This window comes from Pteronotus mesoamericanus, unplaced genomic scaffold (assembly GCF_021234165.1).
Source record: "Pteronotus mesoamericanus isolate MK-2021 breed Mesoamerican mustached bat unplaced genomic scaffold, CSHL_Meso_final scaffold_54, whole genome shotgun sequence".
Classification (NCBI taxonomy): Eukaryota; Metazoa; Chordata; class Mammalia; order Chiroptera; family Mormoopidae; genus Pteronotus; species Pteronotus mesoamericanus.
Window position 1 is genome coordinate 21,811,540 of NW_026555321.1, and position 12,855 is coordinate 21,824,394.

The 12,855-nt window shown below is 37.6% G+C and overlaps 1 protein-coding gene across 2 annotated transcripts in view; it reads right to left on the bottom strand.

The window, feature by feature from the left end:
- The window catches only part of RYK (receptor like tyrosine kinase), a 92,980-nt gene that overhangs the window by 16,415 nt on the left and 63,710 nt on the right, over positions 1 to 12,855 (bottom strand). For both annotated transcript variants that reach the window (XM_054595655.1, XM_054595654.1), the window contains exons 12-13: positions 9,638 to 9,747; positions 9,316 to 9,475 (exon numbers count right to left, since the gene is read on the bottom strand). In XM_054595655.1, coding sequence (XP_054451630.1) covers positions 9,316 to 9,475; positions 9,638 to 9,747 — 270 coding nt within the window. The remainder of the gene's footprint in view (positions 1 to 9,315; positions 9,476 to 9,637; positions 9,748 to 12,855) is intronic.

The window sequence follows — 12,855 nt, forward strand, 5'->3', positions numbered from 1 at the left end:
TACATCCTTAAAAGATGTTGCTTCACTGTTTTCTCTCTTGCACTGCTTACAATGAGAAATTTGCTGCCATTCTCTCCTTGGTTCCTTTGTTAAATATATTAACATGTTTTGTTTTGTTTTGGGGCTGCTTTTAAGATTTTCTCTTTACACTAGTTTTGAGTAATCTGATTATAATATAGCTATGGCTTAGTTTCTTCAGGCTTCTTGTGTTTGGGGTCTGTTGAGTTCTTAGATCTGTGGGTTTACAGCTTTCACCAAATTTGGAAGTGTTTCAGTAGCTATTTCTTCATTATTCTTTCTGTCCACCCGCCATCCTCTACTCCACATCTTTGGGGACCCCAATTACACATATATTCAGCAAACTGAAGCTGTCTAACAGCTTAATGAGAGATCCTTCTTCAAAAATTTTCTGTATCTTCTCTCCTATTTCTTGCTTTACTCCCATCTCAGAAGAGGGGTATACCTCCTGTGCCAAGACTACACCTTCACCTGGACTCCTGGGCACATATGCCCATCATCTCTTGTACTCCCCTCCAATGACCACAAGTCCAATCTCTTTCTCCCCATTGCTTCCCTGGCCTAGACAACAACAACAACAACAAACCAAACAACCCAATGTAATAAAACCACAAAAATAACAAAATAGAGCCTCTTTTGATCCTGCCATCCCATCAAGCTAAGATTTTTTTCATTCCTCTTCATAACTGAACTTCATATTTATTGCCAGTGATTTCTCACCTTCCACCCAGTGCCCTCAACAATCACATCTATCTTTAATGATTTACTGAACTTGCTTGTTCCCCTCTCCCAATGATTTCCTCATTTTTTCTGACTAATGCACATATGTTTATAGACTAGGTTTTCCCTGAACCTATTTCCTTTCTTGGCTTCTATGACAAAGCATTCTCCAGTCTTAGAATCTTTCTGTTTTATTTCTTTCTTTTCTCACTAATTAAAAAGAAATGTTTTTCCCCTGGCTGGTGTAGCTCATTGGAGTGAGCACAGGCCTGCGAACCTAAAGGTCACCGGTTCAATTCCCTGTCAGGGCACATGCATGGGTTGCAGGCTGAGTCCCTAGTTGTGGGGATGTGAGTGGCAAGCAGTTGATGTTTCTCTCTCTTCCTTCCTTCCTTCCCCTTTCTCTGAAAATAAATAAATAAATAAATAAATAAATAAATAAATAAATAAATACCTGAGGGAGGGAGGGAGGGAGGGAGGTTTCCTATCCCCTTGGTATTCTTCTCTCTATATTCACTATTTCTGGGATCAAATGCTCTTGTTCATTCAATCACCACTTTTAGGAAATTGATGTCCATTTTCTAATATCTTGCTTCTATGCCTGTCCAGAACTCCAGACCCATATTCTACATATTAGTATCTGAACTCAATGCCCCACATCAAATTAATCATGTTTTCCCCAAAACCAGATGTTCTACCTGCTGTCCTCAATCATGTTGCATCTTCACAGTGACCTAAGGCTTACTACAAAAGTAGAACAAATAAAACTACAAATCAAAGATTGCACTAAAGTTCAGAAACATGGGCCCTGGGTAAAAAGGCAGAGTAGACATCTATGCAATATATCTAATGGTTAAAGTGGGGAGGGTCTTAGGCCACCAAGGCGCATTAATAATTCATTTACTCAAAGAACAATTGTGATCAAGAAAACATGGGATCTCTGATGTGAAGTCTGTGGGAGTCAGACAAGGGGAAATGTGAGGATTCAGCATGGAAATAGGAGAAGAGAACAGTGTGAGGCCTTTTAGGATTCTTTTACACAGTCAAATACACAGCTCTCCAAGGGTAAGATCAGCACTGTTGGCTGTGAGTGTTCTTAAAATAAATGAGCCAAAAGGCATATATATGTATGCCACCCGCAATTCTGTAACTATGGAACATCTGCTAAAGGAAAAGAAGGCAGGGTCCCCATTGCCCATTCTGGGAAGAATGACTTGTCCATAAATATATAAGACAACAAGTGATACGTGGTATCCTTAGGTAGGTACAAATTCTCTGGGGAATCAAAAGAAGACAAAATCAAAGGCCAAAAAGGTACCTAGTATGTTTGGACCCAGTGGGAATTCCAGATTGGTTGAAGGAAATGTACAGTGTAAAATACGAAGCTATAAAAGGGACAATGAGGTAAGGAGCAGAGGTTCTCAAAAACAGGGGAAGGAGATTGGCTCTTTCTTTTCCAACCCCCTTTAAGAGTTCACTTTGAAGATGAAAATATCATGGAGAAATATTCCTAGCAGAGGAATATTAGGTTTACTCAACTTACCAACATTAATAAATTTCCACAAGTGTTCAAATCTGACACTCCACTATGTACAATTTATGTAAATACCTCTCCCTAAATATTCATTTTTTTATTCTGTGAATTTTAATTTTTCAGACACATATTTTCTAGGCCTTTTCAATAACTATAACTGAAATATACATCTATAGGATGTTACGTTAAAAAAGTTCTACTACTTAAATTTTAAGATCCAATCAATTTATACAAGTAACTCTTAAAATGGTTGGGTTCTTCTTAATAATTCTTCAATGTTAACTGTTACCTAAAAGTCTTAATACTCCTCCAGATTTATCATTGTGGTAAATACTCTTTAAATTCCAGTTAAACAAATGTACCCAGATGTATAATGACTGTATGTATATAAAATGCACTGATTGCATCAGGTATCAAAATTTAGCACGTGTAACTTAACAACAAAAATCAGCTATCTTTTGGCATATAGTGTCATATATGACTGAAAAGAGGCTACTTATGCTATAAACCTGTTCTAGGATCTGTGATTAGGCAGACAGAAAAACCAGCAGTGGATGCCTACAGGCCATCACACATTTCTGCTATTTATGACACTTTCCCTTACCGTACAAGATGCTTAGACACTGCTCCACCAGAACACTGGGTCTATTTGAAGGGAATGTTAATATAAAGGGCAGGGCAGGAATGTTATTTAACAAGATCTCTTAAGGAAAATATCTATTCTTAGGAAGAGCCAAACACAGGAAATACATCAAGAGCAACTACTCAAAGAAAATAGCAACTGGTCACCTCTGAAAATATATTAACTGTTCCTGTGGTAAACACATTTATTCCTCATTTTCAGGAACTATTAGGAGAATTAAAATAACACTATTAAGTAAAACCAAATAATATCTTCTTAATACTAAACTTTAAATCTTTATTTCCTAATGCCTGAATGATACTGTCAACTTTCTAGCTTTTTCTTAAGGTCTTTATATCAATTCCTCTTAATGTCAATTTAATGTTTAAATAGTAAGTTTTAAGATTGTTGATGTGTAAAATCTGCAACCATAATGGAAACAAATAAATAAATATTGGGCTTCTAAGCATTATTCTAAAATTAACACATTGCATACCGCTCATGGGTTTTCTCGTTTTTCATGCGCCATCTGTTATGGACTTTAGACGTCAACACACTGTCTTGTCCACATCGAATGAAGCGATCTCATTGGTGGAAACCATGCAGGTCAATCTACGAAAAACTAAATAATTGCACAAACCCATACAGCATTGTAGTTACACTGTATTTTGGTCATTCGACCCTGGCGTATGTCTTAGAGATTTCTATGCAATACGCAATGTGTTAATAATGAAGAAATAATATAAAATAGCCCTGGCTGGTGTGGCTCAGTGGACTGAGTGCTGGCCTGTGAGAGGGTTGCTGGTTTGATTCCTAGTCAGGGCACATGCCTGGGTTGTGGGCCAGGTCCCCAGGAGGGGATGTGCAAGAGGCAACCACACACTGGTGTTTCCCTCCCTCTCTTTCTCTCCCCTCCCCCTCTCTCTAAAAATAAGTAATATCTAAAAAATAATAATAATATAAAATAAAAAGTTTCCTATACTTTTAAAAGTAATAAGCATTCTCTGAAAACTATAGTTTTGTCTTTGATACTAGAATAGTTCAGAAAACCACTCTTCATGGGTATATTATGAATGTGAGTTTCTCCTGCGCAACTCTGCTCCGGATGTGGTAATGACTTTCCAAGGGACTGGGCAACCACCAGCAATAAGAGGCATTCTGCTATATATATACTATCTGGATCACTTTCAGGATCAATTTCCCTCCTTCTAAGTAATGTTTAACATTTACAAAATAAATAGCATAAAGGCACAGGAACACATTTTAATTTGTCCTGCACCCTAAAAACCATTCAAATACCTTATAGGATCTCCTCATGGCCATAAACCATACTGATAAGGTTAGCATTAAAATAATTTCCTTGACTTGTTTTTCCCAAGAAAATGCTTTTTAAACACGTTGTAATACCATAAAGACAAGAAGACCAACAATAAAGAAACTCTTAATTGCGCACTCTTGATAATTCAGTCTCTTAATACAAGGTGGTCTCTTAATAGAATTATGTTAGCTACTATAATTAGCTAAATAATTCCAAGAAGATATAAATCAAAAAAATTGTTTTCAAATAAATGAAAACAAAGTCACAAAAAAATCTATGGTGGTATTCACATCTGATAAAAACAGAATAAAAACAATATCCAGAAATTCTTAAGAATGCCCATGATGACATCATATCTTAAAATATTAAAAAGAGATTTATAACTAGTCAAATCTAGTTGTGCATATTTCCTAAGTTCAACTGTTAAAAGCTGATATTAACATTTTAAGAATCTTGACATATTGAAATACTGAAACTTTCCATTAAAAATTGTGAAAACACAACCCAGAGATATGACGTATTATTTGTAAGATGGAAAACATTTATATATTTCCAAACAAATCATGTAAAGTTTTTAACTATAAAGAAAGGCACAAACGTTAAGGGTCTTTTAAAGGACAATTAAAATGTTCCCACTAAGGAATGTAATTAGTTAGCTGTTACACTTATACCTAAAATATGTAATTTACATGTGTAAAGACTGGTGGGAGTGAGGTTTTATCACTTGTTTTGCATGTGATTCTGCATGAAGTTTTTTCAGCCCAAAAGTAGATATTAAGTGTAGCTTTTAAACTCCCAATTCCATCCATAAAGGAAAAGTCGGAACAGAGCATGATGATTAGGCATACACATTTTTTTCTGATTTTAAAATATATTTTAATTATAGTTAATGCACTATAGTTATACTAGTTTCAGATGTACAAAAATGATGTAACATTTATATGCCTTATGGATTGATCACAATAAGTCTAGCAACCATCTGTCACCACACAGTTATTACAATATTACTGATTATATTCCCTATCCCGTACATTATATCCCCAAAACATTTATAACTGGCAGTTTGTGCTTCTTAATTCCCTTAACCTTCTTCACCCACCTCCCCACCTCCCTTCCCCTCTGGGAACCATCAGTTTGTTCTCTATGAGTTTGTTTCTGTTTTTTTTTTCTGTTGCCGTTCATTTGTTTCACATTTTCAATACAAATGTTAAACAGCAATCTTTAACATCTGTGCTTTAATATGAGGATTTAAAAAATATTCAATCCCACAAAAATGAAAAGCAGGATTTTTACCGTAAAAACCACCACATAGTCACAAGGAAACAGAAAGGCACTCCTATTCCTTTAAATAACAATTATTCAAGGCAAAAGGCATTTTGGGGGGATACACAAACACAGACATACAATTTTAAAGGAAATTAATTTATAAGAATCTATAGAAGAAAAATATGAACATTTTAGGAGTTAAACTATGATAAATGTAAGTCAGTGGGTAGTCTCACCACCGCAATCCAAGTACAGCTCCAAAGCATTTGGGTCACATAGACACTTCAAGTAAGTTTATGCCAAAATATGCTAAAAGTAATTATCATTTTAAAGTAATTATCCTATTTAATTTGCTTACCATTAGCTTCATGATATTTTAAAATAAAGCTGTCAAATGATTAAGCAGCAACAAGGTATTTGGTATGACTACATTCTGATAGAAGGTAGATTCTTACATAAAATTTGTGAACTGTTGTAAAATGTATAAAATGTAATAATCATAATATAACTAGTTTTAAATATAACTTTGAAATATTTGCTTAACTAAACCATGTATCCTCAACATGGACTTACCAGCTAATACAAGGCACTGTACGTAGCTGAAGAGATTGAGGTCTCACTACTTAGAGAGGTATCATTAACCATAATCTCACTGATTGAAAGTATATTATCAAATTTAACTTTCACTCTGGACTTCCTTTGAAATATCTGATTAAATGTTATAAAAATAATTTGTATTAGTGCTTGAGTATAAAATGCAATACCTATATACAGAAATAAACAAGCACATTAAGTGAAGCAATGCATATTTTGGGGGCTTCTACTGTGCAAGCAAACAGCACTACTGGCCATCTTGCATACCCCTCTGAAATAATTGCTTTCAATACTCCTTTGTGTAAGAGAATAATCAAACAATCCCCAGACTCTTGAGGTTACATGGCATACTTACAGACTGTCATCTAAGAAATATCTTCCATTTCCTGCCCATTTGGCTAGTTTTGGGTTTACCTCAACTGCCAATTAATTTCTACTAAGGCAACTATACTATATTTCAATGAGTAATAAAATCATAAATACTTTAAATCAACCATTGAAAAATTCATTAACATCCCTAAGAGATAAGTGAATTAACCTTTTAAATCAACCATGGAATGAGATTTTTTTTTAAAAAACCACTAAGGAAAATTTTTTCCTTCTCTATATTCAAATATGTTCAGAAATATCTTACTGAGTTGTACATTTGAACCTGAATGGTTTTGGGAACAAATATCATCCCAACAAATTCAACTGATAATAATATTTTGTAATCAGTTTTAAGCTAAAAAAATATTCAGAAGTAGGCTTTTCTACAAAAAGGGTAAATCTGAAAACCATAGAGCTCTAATTCAACTGACACTGTTTTTTGAAACTATGTTTTAAAACCAAAGTTAAATCCATTTTCCCCCCTGTAAAAACAGCTTTGCTTAATGTAGAAACGGGTAAAGAATTCGAGCTACAATTCATAACTTCAGAATAGAGATGTGGCAACCCTAAAGAAAAAGCACCTTATCAAATGGTACAATTGGTCCTTACCATCATTCAATACATCAGCTGTGTGCCGGCCTAATATCACATTCTGCTTTTCCTTTTTATATTATGAGAAAAATCAAAAACAAAAAAGCAACGCCTCCCCCCACAAAGAAAAATTCCAGGTTTTCTTTAGGTAACCATTAAAACTGTGAGCTGCTTTGTATATTTGTACTGTTTTATCTGGAATTTTAACTTCCTGACATTACTGTTAGAAAAGTTTTATTCTATTATGAAAGCTCTGAAAAACAGACCAGGCCCCGCTCCCCACAGCTATACAAGCTGAGCCCTTAGGGTTCAGGATCTAAGGGTCTGGATGTGTTTCCCCATCATCCTCTCACACACCCCATGTCTCTGACTGGGAAAGGCTAGGGCAACGTGAAGAAAGTTTCTATCCACTGTTAACTCCTGCTGCTGCCAGTGAAACAAAGCATCCCTTTCTCCATCACTCACATTTACTCTGCCCATTTGACAAGCGTCAGACAAGTTTATTTTTCAGAGAATGGTTGACTTTAAATTAAGTTAAAGTATTTTGAAGATATGCACAATAAAAGACCATAATTGACGGAAAAAAGTCAAAAAACAATGCAAATAAATTGTTCACCAACATCAAGTGAACACATTTTATCAGGACACTTGGTATATAATAAAGGCACAATATATATCAAATAGCTAACCTAGCTTCTGAAAAATAAAAAATGTAACTAGATTTTAATTAATAATAGAGGGTTTCTAATCGTTCTCATTTCAAGGATTTTAAATAAAAATAAAAACTTTTAATTATGGAAATCTTAAATAAGGTCATCACTGAGTGTAGTAAGTTGAATGCTGGCCCCAAAGGTATGTCCACATTTGAATCCCTGAAATTTGTAAATATTACCTTATAAGGCAAAAGAAGTGATTAAGTTAAGGGCTCTGAGAATAGAAACTTATCCTGGATTATGTAGGTGGGTCCTGAACACAATCACATGTATCATTGTAAAGAGAGGCAGAGGGAGTTTTGAGAGACAAACACACTGGGAGAAGGTGATATAAATATGGAGCAGGGAAGAGGCCGCCACAAACCAAGAAATGCCAACAGCCTCCAGAAGCTGAAAGAGGTGAGGAAGGTTTGCCTCTTAGAGCCTCTAGAGGAAGCACGGCCCTGCCTATATCTTGACTTCAAACATTTGGCTTCTGGAACTCAACTCTGAGAAAATAAATCCCTGTCGCTGTGAACCATCAAAGCTGTTACAATTTGTTACAGCAGCCACAGGACATTAATGCCCTGAGGGAGAGTATATTAATAGGGTAATCTTGAAGCACACACACTTACAAGTAAAATGATTACTCAATACTATATATAAAATATTTTGAGACACAGTATACAATGATACAGTAAGCACATTGTTTTATAGTTCTAACTTTGAAGCAAAATCTTCTATTAAGATTTTACATGTAGCACTAACAGATACGCACTGACTGATCATTCAGTTTTTGCAGTTGGCACAAATATTACGATGGCAGCTGCGTATTTTATTCCACAATCCCATTCCATCCCAAAATACTTTATACCTATATAGTGAGCATTACAAAAAGCAAATTTTTGACCAAGAATATGTTCCCATAGCTCCCTGTACTTATATCTACCTTATCAGCAGTTTAACCTAATCTGTGAATGTTAACTACAATAATAACGTATAGCAAGCAAGAGACAGGAAAATAAATTGTTTCAGATCAGACCAAAAAGTGACAGAATTTAAATGCAATAAAAAATGTCTGCAAAACAAAGTATATGTGACTTCTGAAACTATACATTGTTAAGTACAAAGAATCTCACTATATAATCTGCTCAAATGGGCAGATCCACCGAGAAACTGACAAATGGGAAGAGGGTGACATCTGAGGAATTAAGAAGTTGCACACGCCACAATACTCAGGAGCAATTATCTTAAAAACAATGAATCTTTATGATCCAGGAACCACTTGGTCATTCTGAGACGTCAATAAGAAAAATAATCAAATACTAGAACCTCTCTAAGCCTCGACATCTCTCCCTTTAATAATGGGATGACAGTATCTACCTACCTCATAGTGAGGGTACACTCAATGAGGGGCCATGGTTTGGGTCAGAGCTCCTCTTCACAAACTGGCTGACTGGGAGCTAACTACATTTGCTTTCTCAATGAAAAATTTCAGGGAAAGGTTACTAGATTTAAAGAAAAAAGGAAATATTTTAAATCAGAAAGCCTCATTTCCATTTTGTTGAAATCCGGGGGTTCGAGCACTTACCACATCACTAGCGCTGGAGAACTCATTATTAACCAGACTTTCCAGAGCCATCCATCGAACTGGCCTGTTTTCATTGTCCCCCAGACAGTGATAGTCCATGGGGAACAGGTCTCTGGAGAGGGCATTGTCTGTGATCTTAACCTGAAGTGTATCATCAATGCTGAAAAAAGTAAAGATATAAATATCAAATTCAGAGTATTTAAAAAATATGGGTCATGATTACTCTTAAATACAACATAATTCCCACTGTGATTTCTGGAAAGAACCCCAAATCCAAGGAACACTACACATCAAATGACAGTGATGAGTCCATGGCACCTACACACAGTTTCTAGCAGCCAGGTCTTTGTGGATGACTTCCCTTCTGGCCAGATAGCTCATGCCACAGGCAATCTGAATAGCCATGTGCACCAGGTCTTGTTGAGAAATTGCCTGTGGTAACAGAAAATGATAATGTTTGCAGTTAGCACAGAAATTGTGATGGCAGCTGCTTACTTTATTCCAGTATTCCATTCCATCCCAAAATATTTTTAATACCTACACACTTAAAAAAACAACAGCCAACCTACTTTTTGACCAGGAATATGTTCCTTGTACTCATATCTACTCTACCATTCTTTAAAGTAATTTAACATTTACTTTTCTCATCTGTTAGGTGTATCTCCCCAACACCCAGCACACATAGTAGCTGTTCATAAGTGCCTGTTCAATGCTGAATTCATAAGGTAACATTTCAAATGCTTATTACTCAATAACCAGTCCTTTTAAGGGCTATTTATTTTTATTTAATTATTTGTGTTGAATATACTACTACGGTTATACTGATTTCCCCACTTTGTCCCCCCTCCACCCAGCACCACCACTCCCTGAGGCAGTCCCCACACCACTGTTCATGTCCATGGGTCATGCATAAAAGTTCTTTGGCCGCTCCCTTTCCTATACTGTACTTTACATCCTCATGGCCATTCTGTGACTACCTATTTGTACTTATCCCCTCACTTCTTCACCCATCCCCCCACAGCCCCTCCCATCTGGCAACCATCAAAATGTTCTCTGCATCCATGATTTTGTTTCTGTTCTTCTTGTTCACTTAGTTTTTTAGATTCAACTGTTGATAGGTCTGTGGGTTTTGTTTTTGGGTTTTTCTGTTGTTGTTGTTGCCATTTTAATGTTCCTAGTTTTGATCTTCATTTTCTTAAATAAGCCCCTTTAATATTTCATAGAATAATGGTTTGGTGCTGATGAACTCCTTTAGTTTTTTCTTGTCTGGGAAGCTCTTTATCTGCCCTTCAATTCTTAATGATAGCTTTGCTGCATAGAGCAATCTTGGCTGTAGGTCCCTGCTTTTCATGATTTGAATATTTCTGGCCAATCCCTTCTAGCCTGCAAAGTTTCTTTTGAAAGAAACTTAGTCTTAAGGGAACTCTCCTGTAGGTAACTAACTGCTTTTCTCTTGCTGCTTTTAAGATTCTCTTTGTCTTTAACCTTTGGCATTTTAATTATGATGTGTCTTGGAGTGGGCTTCTCTGCATCCATCTTGTTTGTGTTCCTGGGCTTGCATGTCTATTTCCTTCACCAAATTAGGGAAGTTTTCTTTCATTATTTTTGCAAAGAGATTTCCAATTTATTATTCTTCCTCCTTTCCTTCTGGCACCCCTATGATGCAAATGTTGGACCTCTGAAGTTGTCCCAGAGGCTGTTTATAATATCTTTGGGGGTTTTTTTGGATTCTTTTTTCTTCTTCTTGTTCTGATTGGTTGCTTTTTGTTTCCTTATGTTCCAAATCATTGATTTGATTCTTGGCTTCATCCTTTCTACTGTTGTTTCCCTATAAATTGTTCTTTCTTTCTTTCTTTCTTTCTTTCTTTCTTTCTTTCTTTCTTTCTTTCTTTCAAGGACTTCATTTATTTTTAGACAGAGGGGAAGGGAGCGAGAAAGAGACGGAGAGAAATATCAATGTGTGGTTGCCTCTTGTGTGCTCCCCTACTGGGGACCTGGCCTGCAACCCAGGCATGTGTCCTGACTGGGAATCGAACCGGTGATCCTTTTGTTCACAGGCCGGCGCTCAATCCACTGAGCCACACCAGCCAGGCTGTTCTTTATTTCAGTTAATGTATCCTTCGTTTCTGACTGGATCTTTTTTATGCTGTTGAGGTCCTCACTAAGTTCCTCGAGCATCCTTATAACCAGTGTTTTGAACTCTGCATCTGAGAGATAGCTTATCACTATTTCACTTAGCTCTTTTTCTGGAGTTTTGATCTGTTCTTTGATCTGGGCCATGTTTCTTTGTCTCCTCATTTTGGCAGCCTCCCTGTGTTTGTTTCTACGTATTAGGTAGAGCTGTTATAACTCTGAACCTTGGTAGTGTGCCCTAATGTAGTAGGTGTCCTGTAGGGTCCAGTGGCACAGCCTCCCCTATCATCCAAGCTGGCTATTCAAGGTGCATCCTTTGTGTGGGCTGAGTGCACCCTCCTCTTGTAGTTGAGCCTTAGCTGCTGTTGGCAAGGCAAAGGGAATGATTTACCCAGGCCAGTCAGCGGCCAGGATTGGCTGTGACCACTGACCACAAACCTCTGCCCTCTGTGGAGGATCAGCTGTGCAGGGGCCAGGATGGTGGTGCTCCAATGTGGTCTGGAGCTGTCCGCTGGGTGTGCTCACCCGGGGGTTTCCTGAGTGGTGCAGGCCAATGTCAGCCCCTACCTGTGTTTTGCCCTAGGGCCACCCTGACCGAGCAATAAAGGAATCTGAGATGGCTGCTACTTGTGCTGGACTTTTAGATTCCCAGGCAAAGCCAAGCTGTAAATCTGAGCTGGCTGCTGCTAGTGGCAGGCCTGGGGCTTACTTAGGCCAGCTGTTGCTTGTTTGAGAGGATTTAGAAAGTTGTGAACCATGAGCCAAGACCAGCCATTCATATGGAAAAGCAGCTCGGGTGGGCTGCAGGTTGCATGGGGCTGGGTCTCTGGGGGTCTCCAAAGTGGGTAAAACAGTGTTAGCCAGGTTGATGGGAGTCTCAGATATGGCACAAGCTTGCCAGCTCTGTGGGGGGGAAGGTTTAGAAACGGGAGACAACGGACTCTGCTTGCCTTGATGGCAGGCATTTTAGTTTCTCCCTGTATACTACTGGTGCCTTTCAAGCTGCTACCACAGTGCTGGAGCTCAGAGGAAATAAATCTGAGTAGGTGAGTCTGTGTGTGTGTTCTTTAAGAGGAACTTCTTGGGGCTCCAGCAGTTTCTTCCATCAACTCAATCCCTCTGGTTTTTGCAGCTAGAAGTTGTAGGGACTTATCTTCCTGGTGCTGGAACCCTGGCCTGGGGGTCTGGTGTGGGGCTGGGACCCCCTCAGTCCCGAGATATCCTTCCTGAATTCTTATCCACCACACATGGGTGAAGGAAAAGCCCATTCCACATCTGCACCCTGCCGACCAGTCTCAATGGATTGGGTTTCTTTAATTCCATGGTTGTCAGACTTCCATCCAACTCGATTTCTGATGGTTCTGTGTGATGGTTGCTCTATATTTTAGTTGCAACTTTGATGTGGTT